The 25,349-nt window shown below is 39.6% G+C and overlaps 2 protein-coding genes and 1 long non-coding RNA gene across 8 annotated transcripts in view; 1 reads left to right on the top strand and 2 right to left on the bottom strand.

The window, feature by feature from the left end:
• Positions 1–4,720, top strand: part of TSPAN4 (tetraspanin 4) — a 383,591-nt gene extending 378,871 nt beyond the window's left edge. For all 4 annotated transcript variants that reach the window (XM_026850346.1, XM_026850345.1, XM_026850344.1 and 1 more), the window contains one exon: positions 1,581–4,720. In XM_026850346.1, the coding sequence (XP_026706147.1) occupies positions 1,581–1,649 (69 nt within the window). In that variant the 3' untranslated portion in view covers positions 1,650–4,720. The remainder of the gene's footprint in view (positions 1–1,580) is intronic.
• On the bottom strand, positions 2,838–9,316 carry LOC113481063. Its single transcript, XR_003398589.1, has 2 exons — positions 4,417–9,316; positions 2,838–4,180 (listed from the first exon to the last, which is right to left on the bottom strand). It is a non-coding gene; the product is annotated as an uncharacterized LOC113481063 (long non-coding RNA).
• A 15,676-nt stretch (positions 9,317–24,992) lies between these two features.
• CHID1 (chitinase domain containing 1) overlaps positions 24,993–25,349 on the bottom strand; it is a 120,693-nt gene continuing 120,336 nt past the window's right edge. For 2 of the 3 annotated variants that reach the window (XM_026850389.1, XM_026850390.1), the window contains exon 13: positions 24,993–25,263. In XM_026850389.1, coding sequence (XP_026706190.1) covers positions 25,165–25,263 — 99 coding nt within the window. In that variant the 3' untranslated portion in view covers positions 24,993–25,164. The remainder of the gene's footprint in view (positions 25,264–25,349) is intronic. The other variant, XM_026850391.1, reaches the window with a different exon arrangement.

The raw sequence follows: 25,349 nt of genomic DNA, 5'->3' as shown, positions 1-25,349 counted from the left end.
ATGTATTACCCTATTTAAAAAAAAAAATAAATTGAGCATCTAGTCAGCATTTAGTGAGTCCTCCTCATAGACTTTATTATATTTAGGGTATCTGAGAGACTACTATGTTTCTGACAAAGACATTACCGTTTGCATGGGAGAAAACACTTCAGACAATTTCAGAATGCTAATTAATATTCCTGGTAAATGCTGTGAAATACAGAGAAAACATCTCAAAATACAGTATTCCAGCTGCACTACATGATTGAATCTAATTGATGACAAAAAATTTTGATGCACTGTCACCTGAAATGAATTGGGCTCCCTCCATGTTGATGTTACAGTGTTGTTCTGGCCCAAAACATGCGACAGCTTTTGTTTTTCATGGTAACCACCTTATCATTAGTGACACAACTTGAAGGACATACAGCACATGTGGCAGAAGAATCTTCTTCAGTCATGCATGCTCAAAATTATAAAACAAATTCAGCCACCGAGGTTTTATCATGCAGCTTGAGCCTGAAGGTTATTCCTTTGCTAGGAAGTAGAAGGCAGTGGTCAGGGGGTGCTTCCAAAAGGCATGTGCTTACTGTAAAACAGCATGCTAAAGCTTAACAGTCTTATTTCACTGTGGGGGAAGAAGGGGAAACGAAGAAGCTAACAGCTTTATAACCATTTTTTTCTCTTAATAAATAAAGTAGTATGTGTGTTATTCGTGTACTCTGTTGAAATACTCATTAACAGGAATTACTATTTATGTAAAGATTAACTTTGAAGCAGTCAAATTAACTGCTTAATACAGAATTCATACAGAAAGTTTCTACCTGGCAAATCTTTATTTCAATGATAATTTTTACAGTGGCATTGCAAAGGAATCGTAACAACCATTTAGTACATTTGTATAAGTATGTACTTCAAATGGAAGGAAAATAAGAGTATTTTCCCCTCCCCTTCCCTGATGAAGCAATCTACCAGAGGCAGCACAGCAGGTCAGTAGCTGGGCTGGGAGAAGGACCACCACCTCCCTGCTGCTTCTCCTGAATAGGCCGAGTAGAAAGACACATACATTGTTGATGAGGCACTGATGGTTATGATTAATGCATGGACAGTCTCCAGTGATTCCCCCATGGAGACCTGTGCACACATATGCTTGGAAAAGTAAAGCACAGTAAAGTAAACCACGGCATCCTTTGGGTCAGGGATGAGCGTGATTGACTTTCAAAGCAATAGCTACAGGGATCACCACACAACCCCACAGCTGTGGGCTGCTACTATAAAATATTTTTGAGCAAAAGACATCCAAACATTTCTTTTCAAATGTACCTCTTCCCAGTACCTGGTGGCTGCTTTTCATGGAGAAATCAACTCTGCCGTGCTCTCATTGTTCATTCTGTAAAACAGCAATACAGATAAGGACAAAAAGGCAGAAACCAGGAACAGAACAAGGACATTAACTGCCAGGAAAAGCAGTATGTCATGTGTCTTCCCGTGTGCAAACAAAACCAGTATAAACATGCTTTTCTCTTTTTTTTTTTTCTTCAATAAATAGGGGAGGCTTTTTTACTTACTGAAAAACAATTGTGTTTTTTTTTTTCTCTTAGATTCTCGGACTCACCTTTGCAATGACCATGTATTGTCAGGTAGTCAAGGCAGACACCTACTGTGCATAGATACCATTCCCAGTCTTTCTGCTCCTCCTCCAAAGGACACAGGAGAAATCTCCTTCATGCTCATTCATCTGACTTTTTTTTTTCCCCTTTGTACTATAAACTGTGTATAATGCTATCTTTCTGAAGATTTTGTGAATCACCCCATTTTACTGAAGGAGGAAGAAAAGAAAAAGTCAGTACTTGAACTGGCACAGGTAAGAAGCAGCCTTGTCTTTAAACAGAAAAAAACCTCCAAAGAGCAATGGTTCCTCTTCCATGGCCTTTGGCAAAGGAGGCTGTTTGAGGGGCTGATCTGCAAACCAATGATAGGAAAAGATTGCACTGAGGCAACCTCTGTGAAACCTGCCACGTTGCCTTCCTGCATTTCACGGTCTGGAAGAGAGGGCACAGAAAATGAGTATTCTTCAGCATGGGAAGAAGGTACAGAGTGGCTAGCACTGAATGCAATTGTAATTTTACTACAGTTTGCACACAGGTAAAATGTCACGATCAAGCAGCCCTGCCTCCAAGTGTCTCAAGACAATTTTGTAGCCAGGAGAGAGGATCATCTTCAGAAATATGTTATTTTCAAGGAGTATTTTTAAACCTATGTGCTGCAAAGTCAGGCTTTTAATCAGAATCTGTACAGTGAGATCTGGCTGTTAAAGGAAAACAATATTGGACATTGTCTCACTTATTAATTGCCAGGGGCATATAGATGGTTTACTGTATATGTAATATATATTACATTCATATACACATACTGTTCTGCAAGGAGGTGAGAATACCCAGCATCTAACCTCAGAAAGAGGGAACCTTTCTATCCTATTTTACATTCCAACTGAAATAACTGAGCATTATTTCTTGTAGGAGGCACTATCACTTATACCTCTGGGAAACAAGTAATTACTTTCAGCTGTATCTTCATTTCAGTAAACAACTTGTGAGTGGGCTCTGTCATTCTACTATGGTTTTATTTTTTATCATCCCTGTTTCAAGTTAGTCTGCCAAAAAATATCACTCATTTCCACACTTGAAGATCCGTACAAAGCTGTCAGCTGTTCCTTCCCTGAATGTCACCATTTCATTAATTTACTTTGGGATATCATCATCTGCAGGTATGATAGAGTTCGCCTTGCTGAGGAAGAATCTTTTGCTCATCGCTCGTTTTTCTGAGAGTTATTAAGACTTCAGATGTTTACGCTTAGCTTTTTTTTTTTTTTATCCCCAGCTGCACTCTTACATCAGCCAAGGCACATCAGTCTTTGTTAGAACTGGAGTCACCTCTTGGTTCTATTTTTCAGCCCCATTCTCCCTCTGCCTGGCTGTTGGCTATAATATGCCCCCCACTTTCTGGAAGTTGCAGAAATCAAAATAATAACTCTCCTTAGCCAGAAAACAGCCACCAATTGTCCAGTTTCCCCACCCGTATTGGTAACTGAAGTTACCAATCATCCTTCTGTGCACACCTTCTAGTGATGAGGTTAAGAATCAGATGTTTCCTATCGTTCAAACAATTCCTCATCAGGAAGCAGCCCCGGGTAACACACATGTGACAAGGGAGAAGCAGAAGCACCCCAGCAAAAGGACACAGCAGGGGACAAGCAAACAGAGCAGTGCAGCTGCCTGGCTGCCCACAGCCAGCCCTTGGGACCCCTCAGCCACGGCAGCAGAGCAGAGGTACAATCACTGTGCCCTGTTTTCCCAGAAAGCTCAAGGCAGCCATTCCTTCCTTCTGTGACAGACTAGAAGCATGCGTCAAGTTTGGGAAAAAAAGTTACCCTGTACTTTTAGTGCTTACAACAGGTCTCAGCTATGAGTGACGTTCTGCTTACTTTAATTTAAAAGCAATTTCCAGCAGTAAAGCCAGACTCACCAAGTCACAGCCTATTGAACAATCTCCCCAACACCCATAAGGAACCCTCTTCTGGACTTGCACCATTGACAAACACTGCTTAGGTTTTGGGGCTTTTTTCCCCTCTTTGCTGATTTCCTCTTCTCAACCTCAGGCCCGAACTGCTCCATGTTTTGAGGGGAAGTGCTTAGGACAGCCTGGTGTGTGAAATAGCAAATATCTTCCAAAATCTTACACCCCACCTTTATGCATCAACCTGTGTAGTGTGGGGCATTTAGCTGTGCAGGCTAAATTGAAAATAATGTATTACTTATGTGCATTTTATGGGGCTTCCCAATCAATTCCATCACAGCAGCTTCGCCCCCACTGAAGGGTTTTACTGCCGTGCTAACAAGCCTTGACAATTAACAGACCCACCTTGGCCCAAGACAGAAATGTCAAACGTTAAACTGAGTGAGTACCCACACCCAAGCACCCCATACCTTGGGGTAGGAGACTTACTCTTGGTGTTACACTCGCCACAGCCTCAATGCCCTCTGCCTCCTGAGCCCACGCTGACCTGTCCACAGTCCTGCATTCGGTCATTCCCTTTCAACTCTCTGTTCCTTTCCTACAGTTCCAGGTTAGATGTCCAGATTAGTTCTTGCCACAGCTTATGTGCACACAGGTGCTCCTGCTGACAGCTCAGTTTCCACCACTGAGAAGCAGCATAACAGAGTGATGAATAGATTAATAAAACATTGATTTTTTTAAAGCAAGATAAAAGGTAGACAAGTCTATTTGTAGTGATCCCTGCCATTAAAAATTAACACAGAGACAGCAGGCTGATGATGGCTCAGTTGATGAGCAAACTGTTGTGCAGCAGAGCTCCCACAGAAGGCAACTCTCATCAATTTGCCTGATGGTGGTGTAGGGAGAAGAGAGATCACAAACCCTCATCCTGTGAGTCTCCCAATAATACATGCTGAGCTCTTAGACAAGACTGCTAGACTTCAGCTAAACCTACAGAACAAACAAAATGAAAAACAGAGACTGAAGACAAGGAACCACAAAGCATGATATATAATATTTTTCCACAGTTTAGGTGTCTTTATAACAAGCTCCTGCCTCAATATTCTAAAATATGTATCTATAGGGAGTATAAGCACTATTCACACTGTAACTCCCGGTCACTGCAACAGAAACATATGGCACTAACTACTGAAAAGAAAGAGGAAGGAAGAAAAACGGAAAAAAACCCAACCTAGAACACACATTGCTGCTAATAATTAGTTTTTTAAAAACTTCCCTTACACTGCCAACTGAAAAGCTACTGCAACTTGGTTTATAATTTTATAATTTGAACTGAACTGTTTTCTATATTTGATGTTATTAATTCTCTTCACACAGGCCAAACATATGTTTTGGTGCTTCAAGCATCACCAGCACAATCCACTTTCAAACCAATGAACATACTGCTTATAACAACTTATATTTTCTTTTTAAAAGGATTGCATCCTTTCAATGCAGATAAAGTCAGAATATTTTGTGATATGTAAAAGAAACAAGTTTTTTTAAAAAACCAAAAAAGATAGTTCTATATTATGCATAAAAATCCATGTTGAAGTGTTTCATTATAAATAAATACCCAGTAGTACATAACAGCCATTTAAAAGGCTGCTTGAATCATATGTATGGAGAGCAACACAGAAGTCATTCCAATTGCTTCCATCAGCGTTTTGTCACTTCCAGTAAAGTCTTTTATATTAACTTCTTTATCTTTAAACATGGAGGACTTTATACATTTAAATTAAAGACAGAACCAAAGGTTGCAAAGACATTGAAGGAAAGCCTTCCAAACTTATACTCATTGCTCTTTCTGCTTAATAACAAGATCTGAAGGCACAGGATGCATGGCTGGACCAACTGAATTCAGCAACATCAGAACTTAGCTTATGGATTTTTATCTTCACAGTTATATATGTAATAGAATATGGTTTATTTTCCTGTACAGTAACTGTCACAGCCAAATTTTATTTCTTGTACAACAGAATTATTTAGCTCCACATCTTACACTTAACACAATCACTGAACTTCAGTTTCTGTTCTATGAATACTTCTTTGTTCCTCCCCCTCAAATAATAAAAACTCATGAAGGTTTATTCTTCCATTTAATAATTACCATTTGAAAGCAGCATTGTATGATTTATAATACAGAGAAGAAGGAACTGCACAGCAGCTGTAAAAATATTTAATCCTGCATCAGCAATACGGCTGCTACACAAATCCACCCAAACTTCTCACAAACTGGGTAAGAGCTGGTTACATCTTCCAGTGCACACAGCTCCCAGCGGCCTCTTCCCCCCATTGCCAGGCAGGGCAGGAGGTTGTTGGCATGGAGAAAGTCCCAGCCATTCGCTCACCCCTTAGCTTCATTGTTGCGCTATAAAGGTGGCACCAAAGGTAAGCAATGAAAACCAGCAGTTATTTTAAAACCAGACTCTTTTATTAACTTTGAGTGCAGGGATTCTCACTAGGTGTGAGTGATCTTCATAGATACAAAATTAGACAATTCACAGAAAGAAAACAAGTCAGGGCTCGCCCTGGAAAATTTTGTTTGGATTCCATTGTGAATTCTCCCAGATTGTCACTGATATCTTACACAGTGGGCAGGTGTCCTCAGTTCTTTGGATTCTGTCACTGCAACTACGATACATTTTTGTGCATTCATATAAAGAACAAAATTTAAAATATAGATTTTATTTTTTAAAAGTTATTAAATATTCTTTAAAGTTTACAACAGAATGTCTTCTGTATTCTTTATAATCAACTACACTACAAGCTATAGTGAGTATATAACATACCCAAAGATGTGTGTGCAAGTGTGCACACATGGTGTACTGCAATAAAAAAAAAATCCATGGCATACTTTGTCATTTTTCATTACCTATCTTTGATTTGACCTATCCTTCCTTATAAAGATTTTTTAATTATTATTTAAGGGGCTTACTCATTCCCAGGTAAATTTATACCCCTTCCTGTTTCCTCCTAAGGGCAACCTGAAATTATAGGATAAGCAATAACAATTCAAAAAATACTGGGAGATTAGGTTTACAGTGTAACAAAACACTTATACCCCAAACCAATCATTTTCTGTTTAGAACTTGTCTGTTACTGATCATTTTGAAACAAAAGGACTTCTCTTTTTCTGAGGTGGTTGCTTAGATTCAGAAATTACATACAAAAACTCTGAAAATTAACACCAGATGGTGTTAAAATGCAACAACTAGGAAGTCCCACTATGTCAGATCAGAAGAAGATCTGGTTAGCTGGGTATCTTGTCTGAAGTCATGTCTAGCACTGCCTTTTCCAACACGTTGTCAGTACATTCAGTACACTTCAATACATTCAATTTATTGTACCCTCTGAGTCATACAGCTTCGCAGGTGCAGTTGCCTCTAATCTGGGCACCTGCTGACCACCACCACAGGCACGCTGCTGAAAGGGTACTGGTAGACACGGCCTGAAAGGGCAGACCCAGGGCTTTTACAGGTTGTTGCAGGAATCCTCAAAGGATAATCCAAACATATGGTCGAAGTTTCTTGCAACTCCCTCAGTTCAGCAGGCATGGTTATATTACTTGAATTTTCTTCATCACATTAAGTGTACCACTAGATGGTCTCATTAGCCACATCTATCTTTCTTCCCTGACTTAGTGAAACTTTACACTTCAGTCTTACATTGTAGCAGTGAATTTCATAATTTCATCATGCTGTAAGCATTTCAAAGAACCCTTCTTGTATGGATTTTAACATGTTGCCTTCCAATTTCATTTATTCACCATTGGTTCTATAATTCAGGAGTGCTAACTTAATGATTCTTACAGAAATATATGGGCACAGAGCAGCTGTATTACATTTACAGCCTCATTTGTCTTTCCACTAAAGCTTAAACTTGGGTAATAGAGTATGCTATTGATTTTCAAGATCCCATTGTATCAGAAAACTAAGTCCAGTCTACCTTGCCCCAGCAGCTATCCTAGTTCAGTCACCTTTGCTTTTTGAACTGCATGTTGGCATAAACAGAGATGTTTCTATTTTAATGAACAACTGGCCTAGTGGTACATCAGCTGACATCCTGCTATTTTCTCAAATGTACTTAACGTGGGAATATCAAGCTTAGCTGATTATACTAGCTGTGTAACACAAAGTAGGTTGTGTCTGCATGGCAGTAATTTTCAAAGAGACCTAAGGGTAACCTATTAAACTTTTGTCTTGACACATGGAAAAATTCAAAATACAGAGCCCTGTGTTTCTTACCTTCCCATATGTTAAAACCCCAAAGAAATCAGGAATCTATCATTACTGACCTACCTAGCAAGTGCAACTTGAAAGGCTGTTTTTCTGAAGTCCCATCAGTTGCCTAGGTAGGTTGTTTTACCTTGGGCCTAGCTCCCCTACCCCGTACCGTTTCCCCATAGAAATACTGTACGTTGTTCTGTTCACTAGAAATTGTGGGGTTTAGTGACTGGTAAGAACAGCTTAGTTTACATTATTCCCTTCAACAGCCAGAAGGTATTCACTAACAAATCTACACCTGTGCATGTAAGACAGCTACACAGAGAGCCTCTAAGTCGTCTTGGAATGCATCGTTTTTTAATGAAGAAGTGGCTGATCTGTTTATACCAGGGAGTCACTTGAAACACCAGTTTTAGGCAGAAATTTAGGCAGAACATTTTGTTACTACAGAATTGCTTAAGAGAGACTTTCCTGTACTTGTGATTACAAAAATAACTTGAAAGGATGGGATCGTTATCCACTATAAGCCTCCCTTAACATTCCCATGGCACTGCTGTTACAGGATATGGTTCAAATCACAGCCAATAAAATAAAACATAACTGTATATAATTAAATCTATACTAAACAAAGTACAGCATAAAAAACAACTGTTAATGTGTATTGCTTATGTGTTTATTTTTCCATATGGACAGTGACAAGTTTCAGGTGTAAAGCATTCATCCTGAAGATACTAAAAATTACTACAGAAATAAAGGGATTTCAGGAACTGGTTTGTGAAAGTCTATTCAGATGCACCTCATCAGATACCTTTCCTTTGCTGTAAAGCTTAAGCCCATGCCTGCTCCAACCTCAACTGTCCCATTTAAATCTGGTGTTCTGCATACAGGGGTACTTGGTTAATCAAGGTCCCAGTCTGCCAAAAGCAGAGAGGATTCAGTTACTTGTATTTTATAACTTTAAAGTGCCCAAGGATAGACATCTGACATGGCTTGATGAAGTTCAGGTTTGACACGGAAGACCATAGTCCCTATGTAGCAGAGAAAAGTGAGTACTGTAACCAAGTAATTTGTGTAAGCCTGGTTATGGACCTAACAGACTAGTGACTAAATCTGAATTGCTCTCAATGTCCGCAGTTCCCTGATGCCAGCCTGCAAATGGCTAGATAAGCACTGTTACCAAACAGAACTCTCACTAGTTGTTCAGCATTCTCCAGAGACTAATGCTTTTTTTTTTTTTTTTTTTTTTTTCCTTTTAACCCAATTTACCTTGGAAACTTGTTTGGTGTTACTGTATCCAGATGCAATTAACTGATTCTGATACTCTATCTCAGCTTGGATAATAAGCACTCAAAATATTGGGCTAAAAAAGCGCCTCAGTTTAGAAACGTTGCCCATTGCTGTTCTTTTGAAATGCTCACGTGCATCCATACGCTGCTGAGGTGACTGGAGCAGCGTACACATCCCCACCTGTTGTACTGTGGCAGCCTAACTGTCCGAGACAACTTCTACTAGGGGGAAGAAAAAAAAAAAAAAAGTGCAATTCTCAGTTCTCTCATTTTCAGGCTCTTATTTCTGAAGGAATTGAACCCTCCCCCCGAGGGAGTTAAAGCTGTTTACAAACTCAATTAAGATGAAGCATTTGCAAGTACTCCAGAAAAAGAGCACTTCACCATGGTGCTGCTTCTGGTGCTTTCTTGGAACCCTGTGAGCCTCCACCATATTGCTTATGACAGTCGAAGTCACTAAAGGCTTCTTTATAACCCTCAGAGTACCACACAACCCTCTTTCCTTCCCACCAATGGCCACTCTCTTTGCACCTGTCCTGACTTCATTTGAAAGTCTTGTTGGTGTTAGTTGAACTCGGAGGCTGCGTGGAGCTACAAGTGAAACAATTTGGGAAAATTCTTCATGCTTTGAGCTCAGCTGCAGAAACTGGACACACATGTATGTTAGAAAGAGAAATAGAAATTTTTCCCCCTAGAAGCCAGAGGTGCTTTGACTGTTCTCCCAGTGAGCAGCTAAATTATGCGACTTGGTCACTCAAGAACAGAGATGCCTCAAAACCTCATGGTTGAAAATACTCCTCTAATTTTGGGGAAAGAACAGAAAAATCAGACCTGTGCACAACTGATGGAATTATGGATTTGCAAATGCAAACACAAGAGAGTACACAGACTGAATTGATGTGTCATATAATTATCAACTCGCTTTCCCTAAACAAAATAACTCACCAGCTTGGAAGTACAGCTTGTTGTCATGGAACTTGCTTGATATTTGGTGCTAATAAAAATTGAAGTTTTAAATCTCCTTCCTGTGAAGTCTGTGCATTAAAGTTCTTCCCTATTAAACACCTTCTTATTCCTAACTGTGCACCACAGCTGGTTACCCTGACACAATACAATCTTCATTATCAAAAGGTCCTTTGAAATAAGTGCTTGCAGGTTTAAAAGAAGAATTATCACATAAACAACTGGCACAATTAAAAGCTTAAATCACACTCTCTCTTTCCTGATGGAATCAAGGGTTACTGTACATCCAAAAAAAATCTATGTACATGTTCTCAGAACTAGAATATTCCAATGCAAGCCATCTTTGTGGATGATGCATGATTCCAGTTTATCCAGACTTCTGCACCAGGAAAGGTGAGGAAGAAAAGGGAGACTAAAAATGACAGGTATGAAAAAATATAGATGAAAGATGTGGGAGAAGGTTGGAAACAGACAACAGACCTGGGCAGACAACACTTGGCACCTGAGCAGGCTGGTTTTCCCCACCATAAGGAACAAAATTAGAGCAGTATCTTATGAAATACACAGTCAGCTCATTCACAACAGACACAGCATTCTTTTAGAAAGACACTCCCAGAACTGAATCGGGGCTGCAGGATGTATAAAGCCTCTCTATAAACTGCTCCTTCTAGTCCCCGTGATTTAACAGATTTGGGGTTTTTGAGTCTTGTGTAGACGGTGGTTCTCTCAGTTCTGGGACTAAAGCAGTCCTCCTCTGTAGCACACTGTGACTGAGACCTGTATGACAAAAGACACGTTCTGCAGCCGGGGGCATTCTGATAGTCTTCCTCTTGCCACCCTGGCAGTCACACAGGTAACTTCCCAGCAGAGACACTGCGGTTGATACTGGAGAAGGGGGGGAAAATCACCAACCCCATCTAGTATATACAAGGTCAAAGGTATGCATATAAATGTTCAGTGCAATTTTGTTTACCTTTTTTCCTTGATCCTGCTTTCATCCTGTTCTGACTGCTTCCCTGTCCTCTTCAGACTGCAATCTCATCTACTCCCCTCCTAGGTGCTGCAGGTTCACAGAGCTACTGAAGGACACGGGAATACTCAGATGATGAAAATAGTTACAAGGGGTAGACACTGATTTCTCATATATCCTCCAACCTTCAGTACTTTCAGCCTCACAGGAGATCAATCCAGGGAGCAGTGGGGGTGAATTTATATGCAATTTAAACATTACTGAAAACTGCTGAGATCCGTGACATTTCAGAGAACTCAGCGTGTCACAGCGGACGTGTCACTGATCACATGGAGCACAGTGTCCTGCAAGTTAAAAAGCTTCCTGAAGATCAGTGTAATTACACAGAACGTAAGGGTGTTCAGCTAACACAATCAGATCTAGTACCAAACAAATGAGTGCCCTGCTGCCTTATTTGCACAAGCAGCTCTGCTGAAGTATAAACAGAAATCGAGGGTAACACTGCCATTCTCAGTGCTGATGATGCAAGCTTATTTAATTTTCATTTTAATTTAGTGAGCTCTCACTGAAAATTAAAGATTCCCTGAGAGCTTTATAGCATGAAGTGGCAAATTAAATTGAAATTGAGATAATCCCCAGAAATGTGTACACAAGTAAAGCAACTCTTAAGTCCAAAAAACCTTTCAGACTCGCTTTTTCTTATTTATATAAGAACTTACTATCTCCTACACAGAAAATATTCTCAAGCCTTTCAATTTGTCTGAAGACATCCCAGAATGCATCGCATTGTGTCTACACTATCATTGCAGTGGGACTACTCAGATCCCTATCAGAGAATGAAGTACTATTGAAATGTCTTACATGAACCAGAAGCACCACAGAATTTCACAGGCAGGAGTTTAAAAAAAAAAAAAGGCAGCCAGCCAAGCCAGTCTTTTTCAAATTTCTTCTGGCTACCTTACTCTGAGCGCATATCACGAGCCTCAATACAATTTTCACTTCAGTATTTTCAAATAGCAACATTTGCTTATTTGAAAGCCTAAGAAGATCTCCATTTCAGGTAAGAAAGTTGTTCAGCTCTGCAACTCCTGTTTTTCAGGCTTGTATAAAATTGTTCCTGTGGCAACAATATAAGAAGTGAAAGCCCACAAGGAGTGACAATCTGGGTGGACAGATGTACACAGAAGGAATTTAAACCTCAGGAATGAAAGTAGATTTGCCAGTAGCCAAGGTTGTGCTGTAGTTTCAGTTATGTCTTCAGTGCAATTTCTGAAGCAGAGAATATGATGATTCCCCAGGGAAACTGCACAACCACAATGCCTAAGCATATTTAAAGATTATCATTCAGGGCTTTTAAATCCAGCTCTATGTTTCCATTAATCCAGTGAGCTGCCAGCCCAATCTCACACTGGCAGGCTCACTCACTTTCTAACAATAGAGAGCTTATTAAATATTAAGGTCTTATTCTTAAGTACTTCTGTATGACTAAGAAATTCTAAACAGTGCACAGAAGATAAACATTTTCCCACTAAAAATATATATACACACTGGTATTAGATAAAGGCAAATGTCTCCACACTAGCAGGAGAATTGTGTAATAAATCCACTCATTTTAGGGCAGCCCATGTGTCCCAGCAGTCACATTCTCCCCCACTCTCTAGACCCAGAGTTCACAGGCTTCTCTCTGAAGGACAAAAGCACACTTCTCCCCTGCCTTGAAATGCCAGCTTAGCAATTAGAAAGAGGTTCATGGCAGGATTCACACTACTCTGATAATACTGATGAGAAATACTAGAGGTAGAGACAGATAAACAATTGGTTAAAGGTGGTAGGACCAGCAGCACAGCTGATACTTGATCTCTGCTACTTTCCATTATATTATTTTAAAAAGCATTCAGCCAATATAGCTTTTGCTTAAAAATTAGGCTAGCTAAAATGCATAAGATAGACACATAGCCAACACAAGATTTTCTGAAAAATCATTTTCTGCCTAACGAGGAAGGGGGAGCATCTAGCCAGATGGATTACTTTCCTCTTGTATTTCAGCTGATTTGCTTCAGGTGGGGCAGGGGAAACCATAAAAGCTTTTAGCTGAGATTTTTAGCTTTCCATAGGGTTAAGGCATTCCACTGGCCCCAAGAGTAAGACAGATGGTCACCAGGAAAGCAGTCAGCAGCAAATGAGGGTCCTGTTTGGGACCTCTCCTGTGGGAAGGGGCTGGAGTACCCACAAGGGTGCCAAAACCCCACTTGCCTTCAACAGATGATCTGTAGTGTAAGCAGGCCTGCTGCCCCCTGAAGCAACCTTGTGAGCTAATGAGGACTGTGGCTTGTTACACTGAGGAACCAAGACCTTCCCAGATTAGATAATTTTTTTGTCTTCTTTCTCTGTGCACTTCTCTCCAACCCAAATTATCTACTGCAGCCAGATCCGCTCCTCTCTGCACAGCATCACCATTCCCTTGGGGGCTGGCACGCCAAAACCACTCCGCCAGGAATCAGAGGCACAGCAGCTTCTCTACAAACAGAAATATGAACTTTAACTTCCCTTTCTAGACTCTAGACAGGCTCAGATATCAAACAGGGGTCAGAAAGCATTACACCCACAGGGGCAAAACATGGATGTTGCCAAAAAAAGAAATAAGGAGCCTAGAGTCTGTGTGTACACGTGCAAACCTAGAGATGAATCAAAACTAGAATACTGGGTTTAGTGTGGATGAAGCAAACACCAAGCACCCACCTCAGGTTCTTCCAGAATGCGTATGCTGGCAGCCTCGGCACAGGCTGGTGGAGACACTGTCCTGCCCTGCACCAGGGGACACCACTGACACAGGTAGCACCTGGGCACTGCCATTCCTGTTACACTATTTATACATGGATGCAAGACAGTAGATGCAAAACCAACAATGTACTTTCAAAAATTTACCATGGATTTTGTCAGATCTCAAAATGCAAAGTTACCATTTGGATGTATTTGGTTAGAGGTTTAGCAGGGGCTCAGCCTCGTGTTTCCTTGACCCATGTTATCCACAGGACCATGAGTATGGAAGAGTACTTCATTATTCATGTTTGAGGGCTATGATTAACATTTCATAAAAACAAGTTCTGCAGGTACTGCAATAAAGTAAGGAGGTACTGAGGGCTACAAAACACATATGACTTCAAAACCCTTGGAAGGGATAATACAGCGTGCAGAATTACGTAAATCATTTTGTACTGCAAGTCAATCCCTTTATTAACAGGGGATTACAAGCAGCACAGCATTTGGTATCATTCACACAAACATAACTCGTATATTAATTCCTATACATGCAAAACTCAATTCACTGATACGCTCCTGCAGTGTACTCTCCCCTCCCCCCAAGCTTTTTATCTAGCAGAATGTCAGTACTTCAGATTTAAATTTCTAAACCTGTCCTGGATTACTGCAGAGCGTGGCCCTTCACAATAGCCCAGAGGAACACGGTTTTTGTGTTTACCCAGAACCCTACGAATCTTTGTCCTTCTTCCGCTTGTGGCCATATGCCCATATCAGGGAAACAGTAAGGTCTGCCCTGTGACTTGTTTAATACAACAGAATTTGAATACTGTTTAAGACCGGCCCTTAAACAATTGCAAATTTGGTAATAAACTGATCTTCCACTTATCAGTTCTTTTTGTGTGTCCACTACTTAGTCCATGCTTTCATCCTTTCGAACACCTATTTTATAAAAATAGTCTTGAAAAATACTCATTATACACGCTTACAAATGCCTCTTTATGCAGAAGTAACAAGACCAAATCACAATCATTTCAGTGGACAAACATCTGAGGTGCAAAATAGTTTGAAGAAAAATAATGTGTTACTTATGTAAGCACAGGAAGCAATTATTCTGATAATGTGCAGAACAATCTACAAGATGTTAAATAAAAATAAGCATTTCATCTTCTTTCTAAAATTCTTTTATAATCTCCTCTATTGACAGGTAAGCCAAGTTTCCCTTGCCATAAATTCTGTGTGCCCTAGTATAAAGCATGGCAGACCTATCTCATCATAATTTAATTTCTTTCCTTATCCTTCTTAATTCTCCAAGTTTAATTTAACATTGACAGAAATGAGCGGGAATAGTTCAAATTAAGTGGAGAACAGCCAATATTATGAATACACATTCTACCAGCCAGTTCCAAATACTGAAAATAAAAGGGATTTATTCTCCAAAGCCTACCAGTCCTCAGACCAAGATCCTGCTGACATATCTATTAGCACCTAATCTACATTTTGAGATAAACCATATATGAGGGACAGCCCCTGATGGAGACTCAAAACCAGGGATACTTCTAAAGACAATTCAACACACCACTGTAGGGATCTTTAATTTTGTGCAAATAATTACTCTCATCTTTACTTTCCCAAATAATTTCTGATGCACACTTTCAATAGCAGTCAGGCAGTTGGACTAGATGGTCATTGTAGATGCCTTCCAGCTGGAACTATTCTATCCCAATAGGAATGGCGAAAAGATGAGACATTTAGCAGGACAGATAATTTTGAAACTAAACCAAGCATCCTCCCTCAGGGTGATGCAGATTCAAGGGGCTACTTATGAAATCCTGCCTTTCAGCTGAGCATCACAAGTTTTACCGTCTGACAGAAAAAGCAAAGCTTTACTGTGAAAGGAAAGCGCTGGGTAGAGAGATGCCATTAGCGAACTCGGAGGGCTTACCAGGTGCTCCTCACTTTCAGTGCTGTGTTTCCAGACCACTCCAATACAATCAGAAATTCAACAACATTTTCATGTGCAGTGAGTCATGCTGTTACCCTCCTGCTTTGTTAGTGGCTGCAGTCAGTCTGGGTGACATCTCTCCATCATCATGAAGAAGCTGCCAAATTTAAGTGCCTGACACCTGCACTGTAGAATGCTTCTCACTAAGCAAAGCTTTCATTATTTTGGGTTTGCTCTGAAATTAGAAGTAAATTCTTTCAGATGCAACTGTTTACTTCCAGAAAAGCCCCAAGTGAGTTATATTTGGTGCTACCAGTAGAAATACCTTAAAAAGCAAAAGGATATTATTACAGTAGTATCATCAATAAAAACTGGCTGAGCTATAAAACTTCACAGCATAGCTCTGTTCTCAGAAGTGTTCTCCTTTTCATCATTCAGAACCACCATGTACTCTGCTCTTCCAAATAATGGTTTTAAATTTTCTGCAGGACAAGTGAAAGGCATTATTACATCTTTTGATTCCTCCCATTCTCACTGAGTCAACACAACTGCAGGAGATGAAGCAGGATTATGTTTTCATTTGAGATTAATTAAAGAGCTGCAATCAACCTGCAGCTGCACTGCTAAATTCAGTTTTAATTATAAACAACAACAAATATCCTAGAAAACAAATGGGCTCCCAGACAAGCAAGTCAGTGGCAAAATGGGGCCTGTGGAATCTTTAAGCAGCAATGGTGCCTGAACACCAACAGCGCTTGAATGCCAGCAAAAAAAAAAAAAAAAAAATGCTTTCACTTACAAAGAAAACAGCTTGGAAATGAAAAGCTGAGCAGCAGTTTGACTCAGACATCACACAAACATAGAGACCACACAGTCCCAGTCAAAGGAGACACATACATCCCCTGAAGAGCATACACAAGCAAGATTAAAAAGCACAAGGTTAGCCATGCAAATGGGATCCAGTACAGATCCTCCCCCACCCCCCCCAGCTTATTCAGGTAACACGCAGAAATACCAAGGTGCTGGAAATATGTTCAATGCTGGGGGGAGAGGAGCCACAGGGGGGTTGAGGTGGAGAGAAGATGACTCACAGGAGTCATGATTTAGCAAATGGCAGCAGGACTAAATCACCATTACAGTCCCTTTGAAGTGTACAATCAGTGATTTCATGACTAGGAAAATATTCAGGCCTTTTAAGAGATCCAGCTATTGTCTGTGGCTTTCTGACTTATTGCAGTAGTTAATTCTTCCATCTGATTGCATGCTGTGCATATTACTATTTCCATTTATCCTTTGCAGAGTTACTTGCCTCCATATCTACAAGCAAAGCCATTTTCCCTTAATCTGTGGTGGGGAGGGGAGGGACCCATCACTTCCAACGGTATCGCTCAGAACAGCGGTGTACTCCGTTTGCTTCGGCACACACACAGCCCCAGCTTGTCAACAGATTGTTCCAAGAAAACCCTGACAGTGCCCATGAGGAAGGGACCCTACTTTGCTCTGGCTCGTTCTGGTTTCTGATGACTCGGCAGTAGTGTCTAGCCAGCAGGTGATGGGAGAGTCAGAAACCTTGGCTCCCACTTGACTTTGATAGACTTACTACCTGAGGCTGAAAAAGTAATTTTCTCTTTTGTTTCCCCTTCATCCTTTGCCTGCCAGGTCTGTTTAAGGCTGTGTGCTCTTTAGAACACTGTCCTCTTCTAACTCTTTAGTCTGGGAATCCTACCTGTTTTTTCAACGCAGTTATTATCTCTAACAACCAAGGGCTCTTGAGAGGGAGAGGGAAAAAGCTTCTCATGTACCTGATAAATTGAGTTTAATGCTGCACACACTTGAAATTCAAATTATATACCAATATGCGAACCTGGGAAGGCAATGAGTATTTACAATATTCATGTTGTCATCTGCAAAATTCGCTCAGTAACTTATTTCTCTGCCAAAAAAGCAGTGGGAGAAGCCATCAGAACAGTAACCTTAGTTTTTACAAATATATATGCCAAGGATATGGCACTGACTCTGCCAAAATTTTTCATTTTCTTGGCTGCAAGACAGAAAAGGCTCAAAAATGCACACGGATGATCTTGGGAACACAGGGGTTTAGGTTTTGCTTTGCTAAGTCTAGCTTTCTGCTGATCCTACAAGAGGGAGAAAAGGAGAAAGTGCGTGTTATTTTCTGAAAGCAGTTGCTTTGCCCCATTCCTTCCCTCCCATCTCCCTCAATCAGCCACAAGCACTCTTCCCTTTCCCTGCCCACCACCTTATGAGACACAGGCAGAGAAACTCAATAACTACTGCCAAGGGGAGAAGATGAAAACTGAACACAAAATTGGGACCATGGTCATGCCAAAGGTCTAAGCACTCTGTATTAGAGAGAACAGGAAAGTCTTCATTCTGGGGATGATGAACATTCTTCCTGCCACTTCATTTGTATATTTTTTTAACCCTCTTAATAAAACAACTGAAAAATCTGGTTCGATAAAAACCAAAACTCTTAAAACTTACTGCCCATTCCCTCTTTGTGTTAAAGGCAGTAATCCCAAATCCTAAAGCAAATACTAAAAGAATAATTTAACCTTCAGTGCTTTAAAATCATCAATAAACTTCTAAACCAGGCTTTCAAGATATGACCTCAGCCATCTCCTATGTGCAATTGCATCCTTGTGTCAACCACAATTTCAGGGTTGACGTGAATGAAGAAAGGAAGAATTGGATGGAATTTGGAATCCTAGCCCACTGTTTGACACAGAAAATCCATTTAAAACAATTCCAAGCTAACAGCAAAAGCAATTTAATTTTAACAGAAAGTTCAAAGTTAAAAAGCAGATGCAGCATGCAAAGGCCTGATACAGCAGACAACCATTTAGTGCTGTGATTCTAAAGGCATCACTGAAAAAAAATCCTTTCCAATGTTAATTCCAGCTAATGATATCAGTAAGCTACTTGGACCCCCCAAAAAATACTGACTGATTTTAAGTTGTATCTGCAGTTGCAACCCATGAGACAACATATTCACAAAGAGGGGGCTTACCATTTATGAAGAAACTATTTTTCTACTTGCATTAGTAGAACAGGTCTGCATTATTTATTCCAAACACCTCCCCACCTGGTTCATCACTACCTCCAGCTCTAGTGCAAAACAAAGGCACTTTAGCTTTCACTTAACCAGATTTATCAGTTGTTTTAATGAGAGCAAAATGGAAAAGATTATTAGCACAGAGGTTTTTTCACATCAGAACATGAAATAGCAGAGCAAAAATAACATAACTGCTCCTTTTACACAAAAGCTCCCCTCACAGTAACTTAAACAGCACTTGCATAAAGGGGGAAATCAGCCCAGAGGTAGCTGCTACAAGCAGAGCTGAGCTTTACCACCCTACCACAGTATCACTGTAGTAACTACAGGGACTAGGGAACCAGCTTTGCAAATGACATAAATTCCTCTCCTCTCTGTGAGAGTATCTCCCAGGCATCTCTTCCCTAACTTCCACAGCACAAGAATCCTAACACTGTTACTACTGGGCTTTCATCAACTCACGATATACAAGCGTGTCCACTCACAGCATTTGTTTCGTTGAGCCCACAAAAAGAGGAAAAGAAAACACAAAAAGGTTGCAAAAAATGTAATAATGGCCATATAATCTGTAACAACTTAACTTTTCTGCCCCATATGAGGTCACTTGAAAAATCACAGAACAAACATTAAAGATTAGGTGAAAGTGGATACACACAGTCTTAAATAATTTCCTACCTTGGGCAGTAACTGCCTGCTGACTATTTTTAGTCACAGTTCCACCCTCCACAACTGCCAAGAAAAAAAAAAAACATATAACGATATATGCTCTCCACTGGTGCACTGGAGGAAAGGCCACTGAAATATATCAAAAGGCCTACACAGACTGTTCCTAAATGCAGATCATAAAGAAGAATAAAAAAGTAACATTTAGTGAAAATCAGCCACATAGAAGGTATTTTTGAGCTCTTTTAACACTCACAATAAATAAAACAAAATTCAGTCTTACCTTTTTGAGTAGGATGAGCAGCCACCCTGTACCATAACGTACAGGACAACATATTGGAGGCAACTGCTGAAACAGCCTCATCTTCTGCCTTCTATTCCATACACACTGACCTTTGAGGAAGGCGAGGTTCATCGCTCAGGCGATCCGTGCTGCAGCCATACACATAGTGGTTTCCACTTCACAGTGAAAAATGACAGAGCTGAAACATTAGATAACCCTGCTCCAAGAATCTGCACCTGGATTTACAGAAAAATTCAACAGTCCTCCAAGCCTTACAAGTCACTTGTGCCATGTATTTTTTGCATGCAATCTAGAAATTGGAGGATCCCTCCCTTCTACCACCCCATGTATGTCTGTTGTGATTACTAGCTTCTGGTAAATGAAATTAGGAGAGTTAGGAAGTCTCTAGAAAGTCAATATGCTGCTTATCTACACTGAATATTTTCACATGAGCTTCATCACTCTTCTTTGAAAAAACAGGTGGGCAAGGTAATACCCTGCAATTAAGTTCTACTTCCACCTGGGCAGCCAGCTGAGCATTCATACACAGAGACACGACTTTTTAGTTTATGTTTTGCTTTCCCACACTAGACAATAGCTAAATTTTACCTTATTTAAACTCCATGTAATGAAAAGATCAAAATACAATAATCTTTGTACCACATGAAGGCAAAAGTCTCCCTCTGCTTTGCTCTCAGCAGTTGACTGGAGTATTAGTTCTAACATGTTGGAAGTCAGAGTAAGAGCTTATTTCATTAAGAGCTTGTGAGAAACATTTTGTTGTTGTTTCTATGAAAATACCATACAGTTTGTCTATAGTATTTTTTTCTAAAATAATTTTTGAAGTTATATTGTAACCAAATAAACATTAAAATATAACCAGAAAAGATAACTGTTAAAAGTACGAATGTAAAATGACTAATTGTTTTCAATTTTGAGTCTTAGATTCCATTCATTCACATTCTTTTTTGCAAAATAACATTTTGCTGTAAAGTTCTTATACCAACAGAATACATTTCAAGGCATATTTCAGCTTTTAAGTGATATTACTTATTTTTGCAACTTTTTTGAATTAGCAATGTTAATCAAATTCTATTCCAGTTATTTTTCATATTAAAGATTTTTTTTTCTAAAGGAAAGATATATTTTTCCCCAAGATGAAGTATCAAAGTGATTGCCTGGTAGACTACAAAACACCAATTCAGGCTTAGTTAATTTGCACTTACTACATAAAAAAGAGATCACTGAGGGAATGGGATTTTCAGGAAAGAGCTACATACAACTTCTTCAAGCTGCAGAGGTAGAATCCATCTGCTTTGTGCTGCCATTTGTTTAACTGAAGTCAAACAGCTGGCACTGTGTATTAATCAAAACAATAAACTTCAAAAGACACGTCCCAAATTCAGGAGAGACTGTAATTACAGTTCCTATGAACATCCATTAGCTTTGCAGTCTCCACAGAGAAGTATGCACAAAACACCACCCCCACCCTAAAAAATAATGACCGGTAATAGCTCACAGTAGAAATGGAAAATGTATTTTGTATTTTCATCTGAGCCCATAAACAACACTAAATTGTTGCAATTTGCTCAACAATTTTTTATAACTAAGAAGTGGTTAAAGAAGCTGTTTTCCTATTGTCATTCTTTGGTCTACCTTACTTCTCTTTCACTCCCAACTTTCCTACCTGGAAGCTACTGTTAATTCTGGAGTTTGACACCTACATATGATAACAAAACCAAACTATTAAAAAAGGTACCAAAGCAATTTTCCTTGAAGAAGTAGCATCTCACAATGAGACAAGCAAAACAATTTATTTTCCACAGTTCTCTGTTAAAACTGTTTCTCATTACAAAGACTCTATGGCAGCTCTGGTTTTTGAGACAGATACACTTGCCACAAGAGACACGTTTCCTGAGATAAGATGCAATGCTTATTATCCCAGGAGTATGGTCCATGTGATCCTGCAAGTAGTCAGATAAGTCCCCTTTTCTGTCTCGATAAGATACTTAGCTGTATACCGATAAAAAAACCCTTCCTAACTATTAAAATGATGTGTTTGACAATAATTGACAAAAAAAATAGAATCACAGACTGGTTTGAGTTGGAAGGGACCTAAAAGATCACCCAGTTCCAACCCCCCTGCCATGGGCAGGGACACCTTCCACCAGCCCAGGTTGCCCAAAGCCCCGTCCAACCTGGCCTTGAACCCTTCCAGGGAGGGGGCAGCCACAGCTTCTCTGGGCAGCCTGTGCCAGGGCCTCGCCACCCTTGCAGGGAAGAATTTCTTCCCAATATCTAAATTTACTCTCTTTCAGTTTAAAATTGTTAACCTTTGCCTTAGCACTACACTTCCTGATGAAGAGTCCCTCCCCAATACTACTTCATATCGAAGGCCAGCTACAACAGAATCAGCTGCTATTTCTTTTTCTCAGTAAATGCAATAAAAATTGTGCAGAAACATGTATTTATCTTCACCCTGTGTGAGTCTAACCCAAAAATCTAAACCCCAGGGAAACACAAGAGCAAAGGTCAGTTGGAAGAAAGCTCCTCTTGGCATCAAGTAGATAAAAGATATCCTTACATTTATAGCATCTGAGATCTTACCCTAATATACAGAAATTTTTCTTGCAACAGAAGCGGATTATGGAGCACAGCTTTTTTTTTTTTTTTTTTAAATGTATCTTAGAAAACTGAATGATGAAATAGTCCGTTGAAATAAACATACTTGGATTTCACTGCTTGCTATACTAGATGTAAGCTGTTTTAACATGAACACTAGATATTTCTCCTCAGTCATACTCTCAGTTCTTTAAGTATCTTTGGCCTTGCCTGGCAAGTACTGCATTTAAGGAGTACATGTTTCTGTGAAACAACAAACACACATACTTCTTTTTTTGCCTTACAGAAAAATGTTTCTTTGCATTGTAAAACAGTGCTTTCTGTTCTTGTTGAAATGAGGGAATGAAAGTTACCTGCCATGGTCCTTACAGCAGTGCCACTCCAGCACTCCCACCTACCTTCTGCCCTTCGCTCAGTTTTCCCCACTTCTCTGAGGGAAAGTCATAAAAACAGATGCTCTGCAAAACTCACTTTCATACCAGCGTCTCTCTCCTGTGTCATCTTTTCACACATGTGGTAAGGAGCAAATTTCAAAAGAAACCTGTTTTCATGGTGGCTCGCTTGATGGCACAGTTTTGTGGATTCTCTATCTAATAAAAGACAACCTGACATACCCACACACTGAAAAATTAAGCGAACACAAGACTAATCCATCAGAAGCTGATCTTCATTCATTCTGGAGCTCACATGCCTTCTGGTGCTCAGTTTTTGTGTTTGTTTGTTTTTGTTGGTTTTTTTTAACAGAGAACTTCACAATAAAGAATTATGTCACTTTTGTTCCTTTTGTAATATTATCTCTAAAGCAACAAGCATTTTTTGCCTTTAGAGAAAAAAGGCAACATCCTTGGCCTCAAGCACCTATATACTATGAATGGCTCAAAATCACAGTGTACTTATCTGGTATTTATTTTTCATGGCACAGCAATGGTTAGTTTGATCTTTTTGACACACAGAGGTATTCATTCTATCTCTAAGGATGAAAAAGACACTTTTTTCTAACACAGCTGTACTCACAGACAAACAGGAATGTTGACCTTCGTAAAGAATCATCATGGAATATAAAAAAATTATGAAAAACATGATAAATTACTATCTTTTCTAGAGAGGAAACAACAAGCTAAAATTAAATATTATTTTCTTCCCCATACCCAGTTTTGAAAGCTACCTACTAGATAATATAAAATGGATGCCATTTCACATCACAAGTCCCTCCATTTCTTACAGACTATTTTTTTCTGAGACATTCTGGTTCAGTAGTGCCACTGAAAGTAAAAAAAAAAAATTAAAAATCTGTAATACAATTTAATTCTTGTGCTATTTTAGATACCATTGCCAGAGTGACTTTAAATTGCTTTTGAACGAACTAGAAAGTTCAAGTTAATTGAACACAAGGATTCACGTAGCAAATTATCTTACTACTAATGGTATGGAAGAAAAAAGCCTGATTAGTAAACCCTGCTGGATACATGCAATGTGAGATGTCGAGAGATGCCAGAACTAAATCAGAGAGGTGAAGATCAATAGTTCTTTAATCAATGGTGGATTACAGTGGGATTTATTCTGCTGAAAACAGCAGGGGCAGATAAATTCCCCACTGAGATTAATTACTGGGAAGGGTGGATGCAAACAGAGGAGTGCAGTTATCTTTGTGACAACTGTAAGTGGCAAGAAGAACACCAGTGGGAGTACAGAGCTATTGCCTGGGTCTCTGCTGGTGACCAATGACACCCTCATCAAATTCCCAGCACCTCTCTGTTCCTCAGGAGAATCTGCCTTGAAGCCTGTGCAATTTCTACAAACACAAATATTGTAAATCAAAAAGCTGGGGCACAATTTTTTGGCTTTGTTTTTAAACTGATGGGTTGTTACAGATTTTGGGTTCATAAAAACTCTCTATTATGGAGATGAAAGCACCAATGTATACAGCTAAAGAACAGCAGCTTCATGCACGAAGATGCTGGTCACATTCACAGCACCTACGTAAGTGAAGGGGTTGTCAGAGCTGCTGTGGGGCTCTGTCTATGGGGGCCAGCCATGTAATCCATCATTACCATTAGAGCCTTCAGTGCTCACTTTATTGTTCTCACAAGCTAACCACTAATGCATCATGCACTAGTGCTAATTACTGTAAACTGAGACACTAAGCAGGCTAAGCAGAGAGAAATCACAGAACATCACTTGTAACAAAACCAATTTCAAAACAAGTCATAAATTGAAATTATTGTGACTGAACTACTTAAGAAATTTACTAACATGAAAAAACAAACAGAGCTAACAGCTTAGCATGTCAGTGCTTGATTTTCTACCAGCTTGAGGGAAATATATCTAATTGGTCTCCCCCCAACATTTTATGTTGATTTACCTTATCAGAAGACAGCAAGATGCAGAGTCCAGCAGATATTAAATTTGCTGAACATAATCTGATGAATTTATTTGTTCACTTACTTTGGTTATTACCAGCAATTGTTTGAGAGGTCTCAGTCTTAAACCTTGATCAGATGACATCAACTCGTCCACTTTATTTCTTGTAGAAAACATTTCAGAAAATATTTTCAGCCCTGGCACCATCCTAGATATTTTGGTCTATTTTCAGTGAATCTGAATTCAGGAGCTTTAAAGAAATCTCTGTTGGTTTTTTTTCCTCTGAATTTTATCAGATACCAACAATCACATCTGTGTGGCAATCAGAAAAGGCTCTTTATTGGGAAAAATGAAAGTTTAATACAGATATGATATAAATTGCAAAAAAATGTTTTAAAAACCACCTCTCCAGTATACCCAAATTGATTGAAGGTAGAGTCTCAGTGAAGCAAATAAAGTCTTGCCCAGATCATCTCTTATTTTAAAGCAGGTCATAAAAATAGTCCAGGCCTTGTCCCAGTTCCCAGATGGATATTCCAGTGCCCAATTCTTTCGCGAGCTCTAAGCGCAACTGGATGGACTGAGACAAAGACACATAAAGCAATTACCTTTTAGTGAGAGACATTAGATGCTCAATGCTGCCATTTCTTCATGCCATTATCAGAT

Source organism: Athene cunicularia (assembly GCF_003259725.1).
Source record: "Athene cunicularia isolate RWA chromosome 5 unlocalized genomic scaffold, athCun1 chr5_part2, whole genome shotgun sequence".
Lineage (NCBI taxonomy): Eukaryota > Metazoa > Chordata > Aves > Strigiformes > Strigidae > Athene > Athene cunicularia.
The sequence above is the reverse complement of the archived record's forward strand: the minus strand, read 5'-3'. Positions and strand labels throughout refer to the sequence as shown.